The 23,187-nt window shown below is 45.0% G+C and overlaps 1 protein-coding gene across 1 annotated transcript in view; it reads right to left on the bottom strand.

Moving 5' to 3' along the window:
• Nucleotides 1-23,187, bottom strand: part of EXOC6B (exocyst complex component 6B) — a 1,740,488-nt gene that overhangs the window by 1,316,657 nt on the left and 400,644 nt on the right. The window contains exon 7 of the mRNA XM_086960104.1: nucleotides 5,142-5,309. Within this exon, the coding sequence (XP_086816230.1) occupies nucleotides 5,142-5,309 (168 nt within the window). The remainder of the gene's footprint in view (nucleotides 1-5,141; nucleotides 5,310-23,187) is intronic.

Here is a 23,187-nt window from a genome sequence, read left to right as displayed (position 1 = left end):
CCGTGTTTGACTATGTCCAGAACCCACTGATCTGAAGTTATCTTCCGCCACTGTTGATAAAAGGCGGAGATCTTGGCGCCCACGGGGAGGGAAGGAAGGGAGGATGGTGTCCGGCAAAACTCACCAGCGTTTATTTGAATCGCGTCCCTGGTAGTTAGAACGTCGTTTCCCTCCTTGACGAGAGAAACCCGCTGACGATGACTGCCGATAGGACTGTTGGTAGTACGGCTTATTCTGAGGTTGATACTGGCGGTTTTGCTGATTTTGATAATGTCCTCTGGAAGAAAAACCACGGCCCCTTGCTCCTCTGAAAAAACCTCGCTTATACTGTAGTGTACCAAGCGATTTGGCCGTATCAGTATCCGTTTTGATCGCAAGCAATGCTTCATCTATGTGCTTGCCAAACAATAACTCGCCATTATAGGCCATGTCAAGTATTTTGGTCTGGACTTCAGGTCTGAAAGAAGTTGCCTTGAGCCATCCCTGCCGTCTGAGAACTGCCGCTCCGGCCAATTGTCTAAAGGCTGTATTAGATACATCGAGGGCGCAATCGATAATCTCAGAAGCTGCCCGCTCGCCTTCCATGACAACCTTCCTGACGTCTTCAACACGGTCCTCGGGAACCAAGTTGATGAACTCCGACAGATCTGACCACATTTGTCTGTCATAACGTGCTAAAATTGCCAAAGAGTTAGCAATCTTGACAGTAGCAGCGGCATTAGCTGAGAACTTCTTCCCAATCGCATCCAATCTCCTACCCTCTTTGTCTGGAGGCGTTGAAATTGGTGCAACCGGATTCTTGGATCGTTGTTGAGCCGCTTGTGAAATCACTGAGTCAGGACGCGGATGACCAATCAAACATGAAGGAGTATCCGGTGGTGCTCGATACTTCTTGTCGACTCTTGGAAGAACCGCCGGGATGGAAGCTGGCGTCTTCATAATATCAATCCCTTCTTTCCAAATATAGTCAATGATAGGGATAGATCTGGACACCCTTCTATACCCTTCTTTGAAATCATGAAGAAAACTGTCAGCCTGCTCAACCGAAACTGTAATTGCAAATCGAGCAGCTGCCCTGTGCATGATGTTATGAAAACCTCCTATGTCTTCTGGCGGAGAATCTGAAGGTTGTGGCAAATTAGGAGAGGGCATAGGAATGATGTAATCATTCCATGGTTCCGTAGGCGTGGAATCCGGAAGTTCCCCATCCTCTCTTTCATCCTCATCTGGAGAGGAGACGTCAACATCCTGACCTCCAGTCCCGGGGTCAACATCCTGCCTTGGAGAGTGCGAAGGATGTGGCGGGGTATTTACTGGCATGTCTACTGGCACAGGATTTGAAGTAGGCAGAGTTGATGGAAACCTCTGACGATAATCAGCCAGCATGGCCTGCAAATCCTGAATTAGAAAAGACGGAAGATGAGTCGTGTCTTCTGTGTGTTGTTGCTCCTGATGATAAGGAGTAGTTAAATTTTCCTGATAATAATGAACTTCATCATCATCCTCTTGATATTTTATGTGTAACTGGGAAGGGTGATGGGCCACTCCAAAAGGATCGTCATCATCCCCTTCATTATCAGAATATGCCTCCACGTAGTTTTCCAAAATATGCGAAGGCAAGAGGGGAGACAAATGAGAGTAACTCTGTCTCTGAAATGATTTCATCTGAAAATGGGTATACTGTACCCTTACCGGAGATGTGGGCAATAAATGCGTAGACGGCACATTCAAAGATGCCAGCGCTGCTGTCGATGGTAGAATTGAGACAGATGCGTGAGTTGCCGGTACTGTCGTCGACGGTATCGTCATTGGTGTTGTAATCGTGGACGAGGGCTTGTTTGAAGGCGTCCTAGTAGACGGATCCGTCGACGGACTCTTCGTCGTCGAGCTTGTCGTCGACGGTGCTGAAACCTTCGTCGACGGGTTTGTAGTCGACGGGCCTGTCGTCGACAGGGTCTTCGTCGACGGGCTCTCCGTCGACGGGATCTTCGTCGACGGGATCTTCGTCGACGGGGTCTTCGTCGACGGGGTCTTCGTCGACGGGGTCTTCGTCGACGGGGTCTTCGTCGACGGGGTCTTCGTCGACGGGGTCTTCGTCGACGGGGTCTTCGTCGACGGGATAGTGGAAGCCTTCGTCGACGGGGGAGCCGTCGACGAGAGCGTCGACGGAAGCGATGACGAACGCTTCGTAGATGGTGATTTGGTCGTCGACGGAAGACTCGTCGACGACGAGCTTTTCTTCGATGATTTTCCCTCAGAAGAAGAAACCATGACGGACATCACAGGAGAAGTAATTGCCGAGGTGGTAACAGTACTTGAAGAAGTAGAGGACGTAGAATAGGTGGTGACAGTGAGAGAGGACACCAAAGAGACAGCTTTAGTGCGGACTGTACTCACAGTAGAAGACTCTGTTGACGCAGCACTCCTTGTGGACTCAGAGGGTTTATGAGAGAATTTAGGTTTTTTCAATCTCTCAGGAGAACACCTCTCTTTGGAACTGGCTCTCTTACTTGAGGTAGAGGCTCTGTCCTCGTCATCTGTGGCAGACGACTTTAGCCACAAAAGAACTCTTGCCTCTCTATCCCTGGTGGTCTTAGGAGGGAAGGTTCGACATATCCTGCAATCCTTCACCACATGTGAAGGATGCAAACAATAAATACAGTCCGAGTGCTGGTCGTCCACATGGACCCTCTTCTTGAAGCATGAAGCACAAGCTTTGAATAAAGCCTTCTTTTCCGACATCTTGAGAGAATAGAAAGAAATTTTGAAGAAAACTGAGTAGGCACTCAGGTAGACTCCCTTACACACGAAGTGCGGTGAAAATCTGAGGAGAACTGCCTGGGCTGGGAAGGTTCTAGAGGGTGAGGTTATCTGATTGGCTGAGGCTACATTTTTCAGTTCTTTTTACATAATGAGGTAGATAGGCTGCTAAGTTTTGGGCCTAGTTGGGCCTATATCCTTTTCTAGCCTACTACTAATGGTTTTTAGGCACTGCTATATATATATAATTTACCGTGGGACTCCCGCCTCGACGACGGGGAATGATTCAGGCATGTGAATCTATGAAAGATACCCCAATACTGGATAATATCGGTAGGATAAGAGTCGGAGCTATCGGAGCTCGCCTAGCACACGTCCGTAATGTCGGATTGCCAGGCCACCAAAGGTTAGGCATTTTAAACTTGTGCAAACCCACACATAAAACGGATTTCTATAGCAAACTACATTTCTAGATAGAGGTAACAGACTAAGTATAATGATATGAAATTCATGTTTTCCAAGCTGTAAAGAATTTAAATATCTACTCCAAGAGTATCCAAAATAGTTCCAAGAGAGTTGGCTTTGTGCCGCAGTTTATGATGACCATAGACAATTTGGAGAAGCTTCTTTATAGGTTAATGTTATGTAAATGTATCTTGCTTAGATACCCAAAAGATGTAATGGATGCGACCCCTAAGTTGGCTATCAGTCAGATCAGAACTACAGTTGAGAAGATTTTCATCTATATATAAAAATAGCTATTTATGTGTATATTTTTAGCTAGAGCTGGCACACTGTTAGGCAGCAGTAGAAACAGGCAGCGCTTAATTTGTGAAAAAATAAGTGTTGGGGCCCTTTTCACTATGCCACTGCAGCTTTCATCACTCATTGCCCCTGTCTGCGCTGCTAATGACAGTACCAAAACAGCTACTAAGCATCATACTTCTCAAAATGTGAGTATTCAAGGCCTCCAAAGCTATAAGAATGGCTTGGGAGACAGATATTACCCATTTTAGGGTAGATTGAATTAACAAACAAGTGTTGTTTGCTTGTCTCTAAATTAGAGAGAGCACCATCATGTGTCAGACTATCATAAGTGCCATTGTTGACAATTACGTGCACCATAAACCATAGGCTCAAATTAAGCACTGGAAACAGGTTATGTTACTAAAATAGAACAATATTTTTTTAATATTGCATCCCTGTTACTGTCAGATTTTTTAAATACAAAAAATGAAATATGGTTTGAAAGAAACAGAGATAGAAATGCGAACTAGCTTTAATGGGGATGTTAATCTAGCCATCGGTAGACAAGTCCACCATCTCTGGTGGTTGACGGAACACCAGCATCCAGGACACCATCACATTGTGGACTAAGAAGTGTAAAAAAAAAAAAAAAGGCAGCAGGCCCTTTGCATCTGTACATCCAGGATCTGGGACAACATCCCTGTATCTATCAACACCGCCCTAACACTACTTCAATTTAGGAAAGGGTTGAAGACTCATCTCTTTAAAGAACTACATCACAATGCATCCGCTCGTATCAATCGTTGACTTTATCCTTGCCTTTGACCCAGTACAGCACTCCTCAGTCTTTTCGCTAGGCAAGCACTACACAAATACAACCATACACTCATCTCCTCACTGGTTTGAGACAATGACTGCTCTCTTACCACCAAGTAGTGCCACATCTGAAGAGGAACCTTGCTAGAGAGTGGGACCCAAAAGTATGCAGGCTATGTTAATGATATCAAGCAAGGAAAATAAACTGTTTCCCAACAAGTTAGATGTGTTAAAAACCTTTTGCAGGGTTTGAGGTTTCACTTTTATTTTCTCCTAGTTGCCCTTCTTCTAATACATGGTCGTGGACGCCTGTCCATACTTCCTCCTTTAAAGAAAAGTTCACTTCTGAATCATAGACCAAGGAGGCGCCAACTCTGAAAATGGATGATATCTTCAAAACTTGACAAGTTGGCATTCCTAGAACACATTCTGAACCAGTGGACACCACAGAAGAGCTTTTCTCTCTTTCTTGTGATGGAAGTGCCCATGGTAGCTTGTAAACCTAATTAACGTTTTTGGTTGTATTATCATACGTATGTATACATGCTATTTATGAATAATATGCCAATGGTGCAGAAGTAGCTGGAGAGCTCTACTTTAATGGTGTGGAGGGAGGAACATGCTACATAACACGGGGTTCTGACACCTAAATTGCAGAGCTATAGCGACATTACATTCAAATGTTTACAACTGCATTTGCTCAGTAACATATTATTGTTAGTGAAGTTACAAAACAGGGGTTCAAACCCAGGACTCTAGATTCCAAGGACCTAAAATCAGCAATTAAACTTCTACACCACCTTTCCTCATGGCATTACCTCATCATCCTCGTCGTCATCCTCTACGTCTAGGATGCCAGAATCCTGCTCGGACATAGGGCTTGTGCCATTCAAAGGGCTTGAGCCAGCATCTTTTCTGGGCTTCTTCACAGAGCCTATTTTTGGCTGATGGGACAGAATTTTATCCAGGTTCCTCTGCTGCTGAGCCTAAAATTAAATCAAAATAAATGTCAGATTGATTGGATCCGTACAGATTATCAATAGTTTTCACAGCTTCAAGACAGAAGCACAGAGAAGCACTGTGCCGCAATGTACTCAGTTCCTGCTTTGTCATGCGACCACTGACCATAAAGCCTCCACTGTGTGGGTGGATAGGCACAGAAACAGCTTTCGATTGACCCACAGGAGCCCATTTCAACACACCCCTGTGTGACCAACTATCCCGATACCGTTCACACAAACATTCTCCAAAAAGAAGCAACCATTGCGTCCAGAAAAGACATCAATTTATACCATAGATGCCTTTAGAGTCACAACGACGCTCCAAGGTTAATTGATTGTTATGTACTTTCCATCACAATAGTAAATCCAAATCATCTCAACAAAGCATTTATCAACCATCCAGATGAAAGTATCAAATATACCAGATACATCATCACATCAAAGCAATGCGACAGGCAAAAAAGCATCTAAACATAGCATCCAACCCCATGTCGAAACATGGACTACAAATAAAGAACAAAAGAAACAGCAACATCTTCCCTGGCGCGCACGTCCACATATATACTACTCTATACAGATTGATAGCAGAATCTATCAACCTGTTGACCAATATAATCCATCAGTAAACTAAATATTAGTCTAATCTAAATTTGCCAGCTACCTTAACAATGGTCAACAAAAATCCCAGAACCCTAAAGTGTGCCAAAATTCCAAAAGGAGTATGGGGTCTTGCAAACGCACTATACTATAGCACTATCATAAGAAGCACATGGCAAACATATCCGATGATCATCTGATTCATCGAGCGCCAGTTAAGATGCCCACCGCCCATCTATTCTGCTAAGTTCGTCCCAAAGATCCTTCTGCCACCTCCCTGGAGGCTGTGCTCAGCAATAAGTCACCCCAAAGAGCATTTAATCACACATAGGTGAAGGAAAATATATCTTTTAAACTATGGTCTTAAAACTTAATTAAATTGCTGAGATAAAGTTACACAGTTATGTTGTTCTAACCACACCTCACTTATCTCTTAACATCTTAAAAATGCCAGAAAGTACTTCATGCAGTGTGTGCTCCGTCCTCCACTGACTCTCCTAATTCAGTTATTGCCCAGAGTGCATTCCCTTCCCAAAATGCCTATTCTACTGCATTTTTAAAGGACCACTTCTCTTTTGGAACATATTTCCAAACAATTACTGCACATCTCCACAAAGGTGTAAGGCCTACACAAACAGTAGAAATTCCTACCTAAGGCAGTACGGTGAGTTGTGTGTTAAATGCGGTTGTACCAGAGGCTATGGCAACAACTCACTCTAATATAGGCAAACGTTCAAGCAAGCTCTTGTAGTCCTCTGTTAAGAAGCCACCGGGGTTGGTGCAGAATAGCATCATTTGGTGTTTGCCAATTTCAAGATTAACCAACAAAGTAATGAAATTACATTTACTACTCGCTGATGTACACAGGATTATAGGCAAGAAAAACTCTGCCCCCACTTGTATTGGCTATACTTTACTGAAAATAACCCAATTAAAAATGGATGGTAGGGATAGGCATATTGAGGATACCCAGTACAGTACACCAATTTCATCCAGAATTCTATGTTCCCACTGACACATCCATGCACCTAGCCATGAGGCTCATTTGATGAAGTATTGGAATCAGATTAGAAATATGCCAGAACTCTTTTCTCCCCCACTGATGACTGAGTGATCCAGCATCCCATCTGTCCTCACCAGTAAAGCAGAGAGCATAAATGTAAAGCGGTGCCTCAAAATACACTCTCGATGAAGCACAATAACAATCGACGATGTTCCCCAAAGGGAACAATGTGCCTCAAAAGCACCCAAGCTAATCTAGAAGCCAGCCTGAGTTTCCCCAAGGGTGGAGAAATCTCATAGGACATCCTAGGCATTCTAAAAAGTCTAGATTACACCAATGTTTCTTGATGGTGCCAAAGCTCACACGAAAAGTCCTTATTCCACAATGGTGCCAGTAAGACATAGAAGAACATCCTTCATTTGTCAATAAAATCTAATAAGTCAGAAGTTCACGAGCATAGGTGATGGTTGCGGTTTTCAGTAGACGGCTCATGTTCCTTTAAAGGAGCCAGAATCTTAGAGGACTGATCAGGATTGCTACCTGCTACCCACCCCCCTCCAGCACACTGAAGTTCTAGAGAGACCCCACGTACCTCCACTGGGGTCCAGTTGATAAAGGACACACCACGTGTCCGAAAAGATGCCAGTTTTACAGGATTTCCATGCAATACTGTCAATACTAAGGTACCTCTTTAAAGAACACTATATCACACTTCTGCTACATATCCAATGACTTGTTGACTGTGTTTTTATGTTTGGCCCTGCACAGTACCCCGCTGCTTTTGGCTAGTTTTGTGCTATACAAATACACATTAATGCATTCATAGAATACAGAATAATACTCAAAATCAGGAATACAGGGGTATAACAAAAGCTCGATTGCAAAGCCTCAATTCTCTGATAGTACCAATGCTCACAATGACAACTCATATGCAACTCATGCTCCCCAAAGGTGTGGAAAAAACGTGTTCACTTGCAGAGGGCTCCTCTCGGTCACTTCCCTGTGCCTCTTGGCCAATAATTTGATGCCTGTGCTGAAGTTTAGAAGAGGGCATGGCACGGCAACTGCTCTTGGGGGAAAGAGGACCACTTAGCAACCAAAGAAACCAGGAATTTCAAAACAGCAAAGGTCCAGCAAGCACAAATGATCAGTTGCCACATCAGTGCTAGCTTGTGGTACCATGCAAGAACGGAAGGGGATCTTCGCTGTGCTTTTAAAGCAGCATAGTTAAAGGGCAATGAACCAGACCCAGAACCAGAGACACAAATTATGCTTCATGTCTACTTTGCATAACAAGCATTTGTTTATGGGTACACACTGCTATTTAATACAGAACTAGGGTCCTGGGCATTAAATCAAATATATAATCAAAAAAAGCCTGTGTCCTTATTTATGGCCATGGTGCTGTATCTCTAGTCCAAAGTGGCTAAAACAAACTGGCCTGTCACTGAACTTTTTAGCAACAGCACACCAACCTGACACGCACCACAAAAATCCTCCAGAACAGCAGCCACACTCGATTGATAAGTGAAAGACATTAATCAATAGTTATCCATGATTGACTATATTTTGTGAATGCTTATCTGTGACTGTGTGGTTGGATAAGCACAGAAAAAGGACTATTGTTGTACTAAGGCAAATTATTTTGATTATGATCAGTGGAAAAACCATCTAGCTAGATCCGTTAGTTTTAGGAGCCTTGAGAACTGTATAAATATATGCACATGCAAATTAATTACAATATGCATACATCTTAAAATTACAAAGCACTGGGCCGTATAGAGTATCTAATTCACAATTATTAGCAAGTTAGCACCTGAGTGAATGAATGGTAACTGCCTAATCTTAGACATTTCAAGCTTATTTTTAGCCTAAAGAAAGGGTCACTAACCATAATGGGAAGGCAAGGGTGAGGCTCCAGTGTTTGTACTTTGAGAACGGATCGAGAAAGTAAACGTTGAAAAGAGGGAGTAAGAAAGACAGGTGAAGTCCTTTCCCTTCAGCAGGATTTATGGTCTGGCTCAAATCAGACACCACAGAGGAGGCAGGCGGAGAGAAGCCTTGCATATGAGCAGGTCATATATTCCACATGCGAAATATTGGTTAGATTTGTACATATTAAATTCCAATACGATGAATCTCCGACTCCCAGCAATAGACAGACACAATTTGGGAATACTGGGAATACAAATAAAGGAGGATTGATACTTTGGTGGCCTGGTCATCGCTGCAGGGTGAACTCTACATAGCAGGAGCGTTGTGTGCACACCAGTAACTCCCAAAACCCAAATAATTTACACTCTGAGATACCATATCGAGATAAATGGAAATATGTACGCACTGGTATTGTCTTAAACTTTGGCAGGCAAGCTCAAGGCTAGAAATTGTAAATAAACTGTCTGTCAAACCTTCCCTCGCCCCCTCCACATGTACAATTTCCAGGGGGAGGAATGGGGGAGGATGCAAATGCACGCTATCAACAAGGACTGTAAGCATGAACAGGACCATGAACAATATCCCATAAGTATCAAACAACTTTCCATGAACAGTGAAATTGCCCCAGGAACATTGTAAATTCCCCATAAACAAGGACATTATCAATTAACAGTAAAAAATGCACCATAAATAGTAAATATTCTATAAAAATATCAAAATGCCCCATAAAGGCTACAATGTCTGACGATAACAATGTACTTGGTCCCTTAATATGATTTTGCCCCCTCCTCCTTCACATAGAAAACGTCTAAATGAGCAAGAGTATTTTAGCCATGAATTGGGAAATACATGCTTATAGAACCCTGATATTGCACAAGGTGCCTGGAAATTTCACTGGGCTTAAGGTCATGAAATTTCCACTTGCTTCTTATAAGCAAATATCAACTACAATACAATTCTACAAGTACATAAGTTCCAAAGATTTCAGTGAATTGTGATGAAATCAAAGCACTAAAACACAAGATTACAAGAAATCTTCTCTTTGTACTTGATTTCAATATATGATTTGTGTCATATTTAAGGGAATGTGGTCCCTTCTATTGACAAATTGTCAACTTGTTTTCAGTTATTATTGACTGTCAGGATATGTCCTTTCAGCCCCTGTCCGGCTTTCAAGCAACCGCGATTCAGACAATGGATGACATGATGGGAGAAGTAGGTCTCTCAGCAGATTTAAAAAATATCAGCTATGGAGAATGCCCCCCTACATTTATGCAATTGCATAGGGATTTGTGTAAGTGTCCTGAATTACTACATTTCCCTTCTGTCTAAAAGATCTTAGTGCATACAGTTGGGTGCCCTCAAGTCAGACTTCCACTCTGTGCCATATGGTGTGCTACAGAATTTAAGACGATCTCCAACCTAATTTAATCACCTTTGTAGGACACCTGATGGACTAACACCTGGGTGATGGCATAAATCAATCTAACATTTATAAAGCACAGTAAATCACCCCTATGGGTCTCTAGGCGCTGGAGATGCTGCATGGAGGTATGGTCATTCAAACAACCAGGTCTTTACCTCCCTTCTGAATTACTGGAATGACGGTGCGGTCCTGAGGTACAGGAAGGAGGCCGTTTCAAGCCTTGGCCGCCAGGTGCGAGAAGGAATGTCCAACACTGTAGGTTCGGTGGACACATGGTCTGTCTGCAAGGGAAGCTGATGGAAGGTGTCTGCTCAGTTGGTGGAGGGTCACCATCATGCTGTTATATGTGGGAGTGCTGGCTGTGGCATGTGTCCACGCCTGTGGATTTGTCAGAGTGCTGGAGAACTGTGGACTCTCTCACCGTCTCAAGCTGAATCTTCACGAGCCACCATTTTGTTATCCACCTTCTCCCAGTTGTAACTTCCACTACAATCCCTCTCCTCCATGTTCTATTACAGCCAAGACTTTGAGAACATTGGACTGTGCTATGCAAGGCGCCACGTGCATCAAATGAAAGAAAAATTCCTTTCACTGAAAGCAAGGTTTCAATGAAGTTAAGCTGAGGTTTCGGGGAGGAATGAGGAGGGCAACAATAAAAAGGCACACACCGGGGCACATGAAAGACTGAGCCCCAAACCCACATCACAGAAATGATCTGAGAAAAGGGGAGTGGGGGTGCAGGGGAGAACTCCCTGACGTCTGCTTTGCTGCCTATGAAAAATGTGTTAGTCACACAGCAGTGCTGCTTACAATTGGCGACTGCCGTAGAGCGCCATAAATCTGTCTTGGCTGTTTTAAGGGAAATGAAAGTGCGGTGGCGGCTGGCATGGAAGGGCAGCACATTAGGTAACCTCAAGGTGAGAACCAAACTGGCTGCATTTGAAAAACAGACTGTAAAATGTCGTTACCCAAAATAAGAGAAACCGCTCTCTACAAAACATGTTTGCTTTTTCTGAATTCTTGCATCCATGCACCTTATTGTAAAACCATGTTCATTATCAAGCTTAACTCCAATCCTAGCATAGTTTGCATCACTAATTACATGCATATCGAGGTTTTTGCAGATACAAGAGTTGAGACTTGCAAACTAATTCAAGCTTCAATATAGGGGTCTTGAACTAAAACCAAATGACTCTGCGATTCCACAGGCACAATGCAGTTATCAACCCCTGGTCCATGTCGACTGCTTGGATTGCAGCTTTATGATTAGCATATGTGGTATAGCGCCTAGTTTCAGAAAGCATGCATGTACCATCCGGTGCCCAAGCTACTACAAACAGGCTTGGTGAGTGACCACAAAAAATCCTTGTTGCAATAACTACTGATAAAAAATATTCTGCTTTGTCGATTTTTTTCTAATTTCATTTTTTGCTATCAATAGATTGTTAGAAAGCCTTAAAAAGAATTAAAGGAACAGAATAATATCTTTAAAGCAATAATTTCAGTCCATGGGCGACTTAGAGAAGCCAGAGTCTCTAAAATCAGACCCGGAAGCAATCATAGGCCCAAACTAACAAAAGGAAACCTGAGCCAGGTGGATGCAACAGGATGGGAGAAAGCATCACCTCAAGGGAACAGACAACAACAATAAAACATACAAACTGTGGTTGAGTTCAAGTGGCTGTCGGCACCACAAGGATGGAGTTCCGACATCAATGAAGTGACCGGACTAATGAACAAGACTTCGATGTTGGCGGGATGAATGCATGAGACAATGGTCAAAGACACGAAAATGATTCTACGGAACATGAGAAATAAAGTCAAGGCTTCATGTTCCACAAGCAGAACGTTCCATGGCCACAGTTCCAGGAGTTTGTAGAGACCGAAACGTGCACATGCTGGGATGGGGCGCCAGCGGTGGGTTATTTCTCAATGTTGTTTACTAACATATCCAAACCGCACAACAAATATCTGTGCCCATTGTCATCATATATAACCCCAGTGTCTGTTGAAGCCATAGGTCACTATCTGTAAAAGAAGTGCTAAAGGGAAGCTAAAAGTACCTTCTGAACAGCACAGACAAGGCAAAATATGGTACTTGAGGCAACATGCCTCAACCCTAAAGGAGCCACAGCGTGAACCGACAGAACTCTCCTCATGATGCAACATGCCTCAGACCTCAAGCAGCCACAATATGAACTGACAGAACTCTCCTCATGATGCAACATGCCTCAAACCTCAAGCAGCCACAGCATGAACTGACAGAACTCTCCTCATGATGCAACATGCCTCAAACCTCAAGGAGCCACAGCATGAACTGACAGAACTCTCCTCATGATGCAACATGCCTCAACCCTAAAGCAGCGCCAGCATGAACTGACAGAACTCTCCTCATGATGCAACATGCCTCAAACCTCAAGCAGCGCCAGCATGAACTGACAGAACTCTCCTCATGATGCAACATGCCTCAAACCTCAAGGAGCCAGAGCATGAACTGACAGAACGCTCCTCATGATGCAACATGCCTCAAACCTCAAGCAGCCACAGCATGAACTGACAGAACTCTCCTCATGATGCAACATGCCTCAAACCTCAAGCAGCCACAGCATGAATTGACAGAACTCTCCTCATGATGCAACATGCCTCAAACCTCAAGCAGCCACAGCATGAACTGACAGAACTCTCCTCATGATGCAACATGCCTCAATCCTCAAGCAGCCACAGCATGAACTGACAGAACTCTCCTCATGATGCAACATGCCTCAGACCTCAAGCACCCACAGCATGAACTGACGGAAATCTCCTCATGATGCAACATGCCTCAAACCTCAAGCAGCCACAGCATGAACTGACAGAACTCTCCTCATGATGCAACATGGCTCAAACCTCAAGCAGCCACAGCATGAACTGACAGAACTCTCCTCATGATGCAACATGCCTCAAACCTCAAGCAGCGCCAGCATGAACTGACAGAACTCTCCTCATGATGCAACATGCCTCAAACCTCAAGCAGCCACAGCATGAACTGACAGAACTCTCCTCATGATGCAACATGCCTCAGACCTCAAGCAGCCACAGCATGAACTGACAGAACTCTCCTCATGATGCAACATGCCTCAAACCTCAAGCAGCCACATCACCATCATGCCTCAAACCTCAGGCAGCCACAGCATGAACTGACAGAACTCTCCTCATGATACAACATGCCTCAAACCTCAAGCAGCCACAGCATGAACTGACAGAACTCTCCTCATGATGCAACATGCCTCAAACCTCAAGCAGCCACAGCATGAACTGACAGAACTCTCCTCATGATGCAACATGCCTCAGACCTCAAGCAGCCACAGCATGAACTGACAGAACTCTCCTCATGATGCAACATGCCTCAAACCTCAAGCAGCCACATCACCATCATGCCTCAAACCTCAGGCAGCCACAGCATGAACTGACAGAACTCTCCTCATGATGCAACATGCCTCAAACCTCAAGCAGCCACAGCATGAACTGACAGAACCCTCCTCATGATGCAACATACCTCAAACCTCAAGCAGCCACAGCATGAACTGACAGAACTCTCCTCATGATGCAACATGCCTCAAACCTCAAGGAGCCACAGCATGAACTGACATAACTCTCCTCATGATGCAACATGCCTCAAACCTCAAGCAGCCACAGCATGAACTGACAGAACTCTCCTCATGATGCAACATGCCTCAAACCTCAAGCAGCCACAGCATGAACTGACAGAACTCTCCTCATGATGCAACATGCCTCAAACCTCAAGCAGCCACAGCATGAACTGACAGAACTCTCCTCATGATGCAACATGCCTCAAACCTCAAGCAGCCACAGCATGAACTGACAGAACTCTCCTCATGATGCAACATGCCTCAAACCTCAAGCAGCCACACTTGACAGAACTCTCCTCATGATGCAACATGCCTCAAACAGCCACAGCATGAAGTGAGAGGATGACGCTCCTCGTCGAGAGCTTACCTGCATTTTTGGGCAAATATTAGTTTATTTGCAGTTGAAATACAAACCATAAAAAAACATTACTTCAATAAAACCCAGACGAACACACAAAGTTAAAGTTAACAACAGAGGCATTACTTGCATGACACTTTAACTTTAGGTAATAAGTCATTTAAAAATTGTAATAGATTAATTCTAGGATAATCGTCACAACAAATGGCTTCATAAGCAATTTCATTAGTACAAGTACTGGCAATAGAAATATAAGGATCATTGGTGGGACGCCTCAGTCTAGCCATGGCATGATAGTCCTTAGTAGTATGCAGAGTGGAGCAGCACATATGTGACCTCTACTAATGGACATTAACAGACGTTCTCAGTTATTGGACATGTATGTGCTGTGTGATAGAATATCTACTCTTTCTTGTGAAGATAAAAAACTGTGTATGAACTGATCATTGATACATTGTCTTCTGATTATTTTAATGTTGATTTGAATTAAATGTCTTCCATACGAATGGTTCTTCACAAATGCTTTATGTTGTGATGTAGTCTTCATTCACTGATTAGATCAATCATGATTCCCTTGCTTGCACTTGTTTTGTTATAATTTATACCCAAGCTCGCAAGGGGTTATTGCGTTGCCCCTTTCTTATTTGCATAGATTCCGAAGGCATTAAGTTGAGGGAACAGATCATTAATTTCAGGTCAATCCATTCCAAGCCCCAGGACCCAATGACCGGCACCTCGCATGGGGCGAAATAAAAAAAATCAACACGCCCAGATACACCCATGCTAAATGCTTTACTCATTCAATGGTTGAGTAAAATAGTATCTTGTGTCCGCAGTTCAACAGCATCGGGCCTTAGTACTCAGCTTGCAAACCTAAGACACAGAAAGACAAGTCCTACTAATGTTGGGTGACTTCTCAACTAAGGTTCATCGTGCCTCAAGTGGGCAGAAAGCGCTTGGTATCGCTTGGGATCTACTGAGCATTGGCTCCAACACAAACATCAGCAGTTTGTGATCCTGGGGAAAATACTTTCGTGGAAATAACCCCTGCTCGGACGTTTGAGTCAAAAGTTTTGAAACACTAGAAAAAGTTCCTGCAGTGCGGAAAGCAGAGAACAGGCCTAATGAAGAAGGACAGCATGGATTGGCAGAGCGCCCGAAGCCCATTTGGAAGTCATAAAAGCTCTCGTAAAATCTGATAAAAAGGAAAGAACATTACTGCCAGGTGTAAACTAAATGCACTGACACAGCTTCTGTTTGAACTTGTGAATGAACGACGGTCCGCCAGGACAGGCAGCCAGCCAGCCAGCTTTCTTGGGGGATAATGATTCCCTTGCCTGTCACTGGCTATTTCTCCAGGAGCCAATTTGTTCCCTGCAAGCTCAGTGATGTTCAGGAGCTTTTATATAGCGCCGCGTTACCAAACATTGGGATCTGTGGTTGAGGGCTTCCACCATGGGGAGTGACTGGGGCAGGGATCAATGGACTCTCCCCTGTAGACTGATTTACTTAACGGATATAGCACACAATAGGAGACGTCTCTTGGCGCTCTCATCTCTTAGGCAATATTGCCTAAATATTGGGGAAAAAAGAATGAAAGAGCAAGCAAGCAAAATACGAATGACCAACAATGGACATGTCAGCGTCAATATTTCAAATTAATGTTTTGACCAAGGACTGAAACTTTAAATAACCGTCCACCTATCTAGCGTCACCTGGGCGAGCACGCAAGTTGCTCCAGTTCGACGTGAGAAGCACCCATCCTACATTTTCTGTTGCTGGCATGCAGAAGTACCAGGTGGCTTGTTTACCTGCTGATGTCTCTGACCTGGGATGGGAGAAAGAGCGTAGTTTCACCGTGAGATACTCTGGTCCCTTCATATGTAAACCCTGAGTACCACCAGGGTACTTTGAATTGAATCCTCGTCACGCTCGACCACGGCATGTGTGTGGGATGTGCTTTAGACGGTGAGGATTATCTCCACTCTGGTGGTTCTTGGGGTGGGTGGGAAGGAGTACGCTTTCCATTTCGTAAAAGAATAGTCTTCAAAGCACTCTGCGTGGTCTTCAAGGCACTGCATGGCCTGGGCCCCCGGTGTATGAAGCTGCTTTTCCATTGGCACAAGCCTGCAAGGACCTTAAGATCTGGTGAGCAGGCGCTGATAACAGTCCCAAGAGTCAGGAAAGCGCGCTGGGGGCGCAGGAGCTTTTCCCTGGGCGCGGCAGTAGCATGGAATAGATTACCACTCAATCTCAGACAGTCGTCGGACCTTCTATCTTTCAGAAGAGCGCTAAAGACCTGGCTCTTTAAACACTAAGCTCTTTGCCCACACACTCTGGGTCAATCATTTTAGCGCCTCCGAGTAACAGTGCGCTCTAAAATGTGAAAAATAAATAAAATTAATAAAAATCCATCGTAATCCATTAAATACGGTGCGTACCATGAGCTGGATGTTTGGCCATTAGGGCTCTCAACACCCTTGTACGCTACAGTTGTTTATCATGTTTCATTTTAGGGTCCTCATGGACGGGAAACGGCCTCTACAACGAAGCCGTTTCCACGAAATCCTTTACCACGCATGCACTACAACGCATGCGTGGTTACAACGAGAGGTTTTACCACGCATACCTTTACTACAAAATACGTAGTAAAGGCATGTGTGGTAAATGAAAAAAAAAGGGGGGGTTTGGGGGGTCTCCCCCATAAAAAAAAATAAAGCATTGGGATAAAAAGGGGGGCTGGGGGGGTCTCCCCCCCCCCCCCCAAAAAAAACTTACCTGAAAAGCCGAAGTGAAGACGAAGCTGAAGCAATCGACGTCGTTAGAGAGGAAACGGAAAGTAACTTCCGCTTCCTCTCAACGACGTAGGACCGACGTAACCAAAGAAGAAGGAGAGAAGGCGAGTTAAAAGGTAAGGGGCATTTTAGTAAAATAAATATATATGTATTAAGGGTTAAGGGCAGGCGTAAATATAAGGAGTGGAGGCAGGGGGCATTTAAGGGGAGAGTTAAAACCTTTATCAAGAGTATGCCCTCACCATGCATACATTTACAACGAAAAACGTTGTAAATGTATGCGTGGTAAAGGTATATTCGAGGTAAAGGTTAAGCGTGGAAAACGAATTCCGTTGTAACGCATGCGTGGTAAAGGCATGCGTTGCAACGGAATTCGTTGTAACGTCATACATTCCTCATGGACAGGTTTTCAATTCCATGAATACACCACACTAAAAGCCCCAGGTCTGATTGCAGCCCCTATACTTGAAATGCGTGTTGTATATTCCCTTGGGAATTGGGGAAGCTACCTTTTTTAAAGGCTATAATAACTTACTTTGAAGGCAGGGATTGCAGCACAGGGGTGATTATGAGAGTAATATAGGGGTCGCAGTGGTTATCTATGACAGCAGCCGGGTTGAAGGAAGCCAGCTGTGAAACTGGAGCCTAGACCGTACAGTCGCTCCCAAATAGACAAATCTGACCCTAACAGGATGCGACCAACAAGACTTTAATCAAAACCCTGATGTCACATACACCAAAGTGCAGACCTCAGTGCTAGAAATGCTGATGATCCTACTTTACTTGGCATGGTATGGCACTGAAATACCATGATGCAAGTCAGTAACCTGCAAAGCACTGAGAGAAGACAGGCTACATTCTCATTATGGTTCAGGATTTGCCCTGAGATCATGGAGCCCAGTGGCCACAACACTGATAGTTTGGCATTCACAGATCAGTTTATCTCTGAACAGTGAAAAACCTTTCCTGAGATCTTGTGAACGCAGGTCACATAGGGAGTTCGAGTTCACATCAGATAGAAGGTAAGTAGGGGAGTGCTACATTTGCGTAATTTAGTTTTGCGTAATTATGTGACATTTTAAGAAAATTAAATGAAATTATGCAAAATGCAAATATGGCATTTAGCACTATATTTGAGCGTAAAATGCACCCTGTTGTCCATTTTGCACACAGTCACATTTTGTCCTAAAAAAATCAATACCAAAAATACAAGTACCACGAATGACCGGGCCCTCGCATTCCAGTCATTAGAGCTGCACCTGAGCATTAATTTAGAATACGAAACATAATGGCGCAATTTGGGGAATTTTGCATAACACGAATAAAGCAAAAATTGTTAATTAACTCCAATTACACTGCGTAATTAAAGTTTCCCCTAGGTCTCACGGTAAGGGCACTTGGGTCTATAAGGGGGAACTGCTATGCTTGATGTGCACATACCAAGTGCTGCAACAGAGGGCTTGTCGAGGAGGCCTTTCAAATCTAGGCGATGCAGAGGATCCTGAAAGTGACTCTGGCTTCTGGCAGACGCTAGTGTAAACCCAGAAGGACACTGGCACATTTTATGATTCCCGCTACTGTTCTAGCTGCAGCAAGAAGAGCTCCTTTCACAGGTGCCAAGTACTCTGGGACGTTTGCTGAAAGGGCATTACGTTCATCGACCATACGAAAAGAGAAACAACTGCAGTACCAGGCAAAAGCCCCTCCAGGAATGTTTGGTTTGAGTTTCTGGAGGAGGTAGAGTTGGTACATGCCACATTTCCAGATTCTAGATGGACTTCCATTTTAAGAGTGGCAACAATTTGGAATCCCTGGGATTTAACTCCATCTACTAAAGACTCTGTGATGCCTACAAGAAGATTTGTGAAAGTTTTATCAGTGCTGCTGGCTTGCAGAATGGTCTCCTTGGTCAGCAAGGAAAAGCTCTTGTTCCCTTGTTCTTCTCCTCCCTTTGGTCCTTGTTTCTTGGATGTACCACCACTTCACTGAAAAGTGTTGTCCAAAGCCCAGCGTGCAGTCTAAGAATCACTAAGGCTTCTCCTAGGTGCAGCTGCTACATGTCCCCATGACATGGGCAACACTTTCATCCATTTCTGGCTCTGACTCAACACGGAAGAGTTTCCGACACTGGGGCACGTGGTGCGCAACCACCATGTTTGAGCATGCAATGTTTATGAACAAATGTAATATGGAGATTAAAGCTATGACAAGAACTGACAGATTTATCATATTTCCAAACAAACTACCCTTTCCTTTCTAGCCATATCTTCATCCCCTTGAAGCGCATTTCTCCCTTGGAGCGCCTCCAGCCTGCCTAAAGTACTTGTTTTTTGTCTAAAATTCTGATCTGATCTTGATGGCGGGAACACTCGTCGTGGCGGTGCCCTGTTTATCCTTTAAGCAGGAAAATATGCAAGTGTCAATGTTACTGTTTAGAAAACGGAGCCATGATGACCCTGACTTGGTACCCATGAACAAGAGCTTATCGAGAAGCATCTTAAAGCATCTACTTTGCTAGATTTCCAGGCTAGATGCAAGTTTGCGCTTCTTCTACTGTGTCCATCACGACTTGGAAACACGGGTTCCAGTAACAGCACCTTCAAAGGATACCGCCACAACATATGTGGCGGGACAGCTGCACTGAGCACTTTTTAAAAATAGTAAACCCGAAACAAGAAGAGTTCAAAATGTAACATGCTCATATATTGCTTGCTCACTGTGGCATCCAAGATCAGGCATGTTACTGCACGCAGAGGCAAAGGTCCTCTATTCATGGTCCTTGTTAGCATGAAGAGGGTGAGAAATTTAGTTGGAACACGGGCCAGAAGAGGTGGTGGTGATGCATTGAGGTGCCCTGCCCTCCCGCGGGGGCCAGAGTAGTATTTAGTACCAGTTTAGGCTCCGGTGCAGTGTAAAGGGGGAGGTTGGGGTTTTGGGCGAATTTGTTATGCTGTCTGCGAATCCTAATTTACTATGTTTTTGAATAGCACCCCCATGCTGCTCTAGGTACACTTCCCAGAGGTCTGCGATTTTTCCGTACATTAAAAAGAAAGTGCTGCACTGATGGTAACCACAACAAAAGCATACTTTATAACAGATTCGCCTGTGGACGAGGGGTTCTGGTCAGATTCTTGGCACTCTCTTTTTGACAGTACTCTAAATAGGAGTCCAACACGTGGTGCAACATCGCTTTTTTTGCTTGTTTTATAAGCAGACAGTCGTAGCGCTTCCTTCAAAAGGCACTGGTCAGGCCCAGAAAGCACTAGCAGGCCTGGGATCTAAACACCAAGCATAGCAGTTCTCCCCTTAGCCCTAAGCTATATGTAACATTGGGGCAAAGATGTAGACACCACCGCTTTTACCCACATCTCTTCCTATGTAAATGTGTAAATGTAAATGTGTGTGTCTTGTAAAGCGCACTGCTACCCGGAGGCGTCCTGGCGCTATAGACCGCTGGGGAACCCGTCCTGGCTTTCCCTGTGAGATGTTCCCTCTTGGGTATCTCCAAGGTGAAACCAGGCATACCCGGCGTATGTGGGGGGCCGATGTGGAGAAGAGGCAAGCTAATGCCCAGAGTTGCAGAGTGTGATCCCTGGTTAGAGTTGGCTCCTAGGCGAGAATTATCGAGTCCGCTGACCCTTGTTCACGTCCCTGCCGCGTTGGGGATTGAACCCTGGTCCCGGGCCGTCCTCTGCTTCCGGGTCTGCCGCCTCTAACCAGTGAGCCACACCACTCCACCTATCCTACGTACAGAGCCAGGAGTGTAGCTCCACCAACCTTTTTCAGCCCGGGACCCCTGCAACTGTGACAGAAGGCCTGGTGCTCCCAGTGCACTCGTCAGGAGGGAGGGAGTGCTGTTTCCTAGACTCGCTGCACCCCGTGCCTGGACCACGTCGGGAAATGTGGCGGGCGACTCGCCTGCAGCAGGCTTGGGGGACGTGGGCTGATGGGACAGTACATGACATTACTGGAGTCTACTTGGCCTGGGCCACCAGCCATCAAGAACATCCAGGTGGGTCCCAGCGCTGCAAGCCATGTCTAGGTGCCCACTGAGCATACATGTGCATGGTGCTACCAGCCTCGTTTAAAGTGCTCAGAGTGGCCCCTGCTTCCTCGGGATCACACTGTGACACTGTTTGTCACTGTTGTCCACATAGGCATGGGCCACTTTTGAGTCCTGGACTGTGCCAGGGATCGGTTGCTCCTGGGGAGGTGATTTGGCGCATATCTCCTGGTATCTTCGCCCATTGCCAGGGAAGACATGGCCTGGCAGTTCGGTCTGGACTGTTCCCATGAGGCACAGGGTCAAGACTTATTTGCATATGGCTATGTCTGAACTGGGGTGGCGTGGTGAGCAACATAACGATGGATTAAACTCTGATCTGTGACTAGGGGTGAATGTTTGAAGATGTTCAACATTCCATCCATCCACCCATTGCCCCCAACATTCAACCTGCTCCCCTGCCCTCTACTGCCTCAGTTCCAAGATATCCCTTGGGCGCTTTAGGGTTCTACATTTGTACAGATGGAATGTCACTTGGTAAGGACCACGCTGCATGTCCACAGGGACCCAAGCTTGCAGTCTCTAATTGCTCTGCTGCATTGTTCGCCCTCGGCTTCCACGTGCTTCCTACCATCCCAAAAGTTGGAGGTGATTTGTCTAGCTTCCCACATTCAGGTTCCAGTGCATGTGCATGGCGTTTGTGGCCTGTGCTGCAGTGGCGTAGGCCACTGGTGAAGTTATGTTAGTGATGGGAAGAAAACCTTGCCTGGTGTTCACTGTGTTAGAGCAGTAGACATGGCTCATGCAGATGCGAAGGTGAAAGCGTGTTGTTGTGTGGGACAACAGACAGTTTTTGTTCAACCCACTGTGCAAGGCCATCCACTAACTTGTGCATTAGAACTGGTTTGATTTGGATTAATCCACATTTTCAAATGTCCAGTCCAGGCTGCTCTCGAGGCACAGACTCTCTGTTGTGATGCCTCTCTCAGCAGGGTAGTCTCCTGCATGTAGCGCCATCAGAGGCACAAAGAGGCGTGAGGTTTCTTCATTAGCCCAACTGAAAGCGTGATTAAGGAAGACAAAAGGCAGGGCCTCAACTAAAGGACCTTTTCACCAAAGAATCGGTATTTCCACACCTTAACCCTACTATCTACCAAGGGGCAGTGTTTCCTGAAGTCTAATCAGCAGCTCCTTGCTACCAAGGTGTAGGAAGAAGGAGTATTATGTGGTGATGCTAGAAGGCTTCAGCCTTCAAAACTCACAAACCCGAAGATGGTCCTTGGATTCACAAAAATAAATCCTTAGCTCAGTCCTGGTAGTGTGGCAAAAAGCAGTCCGACTTTAGTAGAGGAGCACATGTTAAACATTTCTCAGTACCAACATGGACAATAAGTAACAGACAACTCAAAAGAAATCCAATGTCAATTTATAAAAAAAATAAAGCAGATTTTTATATTAATTTAGACACCAAAACGAATGTCATCAGATAGATATAACAGAAGGTATGGGTTTTAGAAGAAAACATAAATCACAACAATTCTATAATGGAGAACTTTTACATAGCGGTCAATAGATTAGTGGTAGTGACAGTCAGTCACTTGCAGGTCGAGTTGCGTGGAATCCAAGGAGGGTAAAGGTGATGCGGGTCCCAGGACCAAGCCATGACAGTCAGTTCAATTTTACCTGACCCGTAGAACCCGGGTGCAGAGTTGTCCTGGTTGTCCCTAGTGCTGAATAGGAGCTGCGGAAGAGAGAGCTGCTTTTACCGCTTACATAGTGCTTTGGGGGAACAGACTGCAACATATCAACGGGTCCGCTGATGACGTCAGCCAAAAGTTGTATGGAATTCCCTCTAGATGCAGTGTCGAGCGAATGGGTCTGTTGCCAGACTGGCGACCAACAAGGATTGGCAGCGGTAAGAAGAGCAAATGGTTACTTCGAAGTCAGGAGGTCCTGGGAGACATGGTAGCTGCCTGAAAGTGGAGGGCAGGACTACAGCTCCCAAACTGCACAGGGGGACCGGGTCTACAACCAGTAGCTTGTGAGCTACTGTAGCTCTCCAGTTACCTCCGAATAGCTCTCCTGCGTGCAGCCCAGCTTAATAAATTAGGAAGCTT

The sequence above is a fragment of the Lissotriton vulgaris genome, chromosome 3_1 (genome assembly GCF_964263255.1).
Source record: "Lissotriton vulgaris chromosome 3_1, aLisVul1.2, whole genome shotgun sequence".
NCBI classification, from domain to species: Eukaryota; Metazoa; Chordata; class Amphibia; order Caudata; family Salamandridae; genus Lissotriton; species Lissotriton vulgaris.
This window is presented reverse-complemented; position numbering and strand designations above follow the sequence as displayed.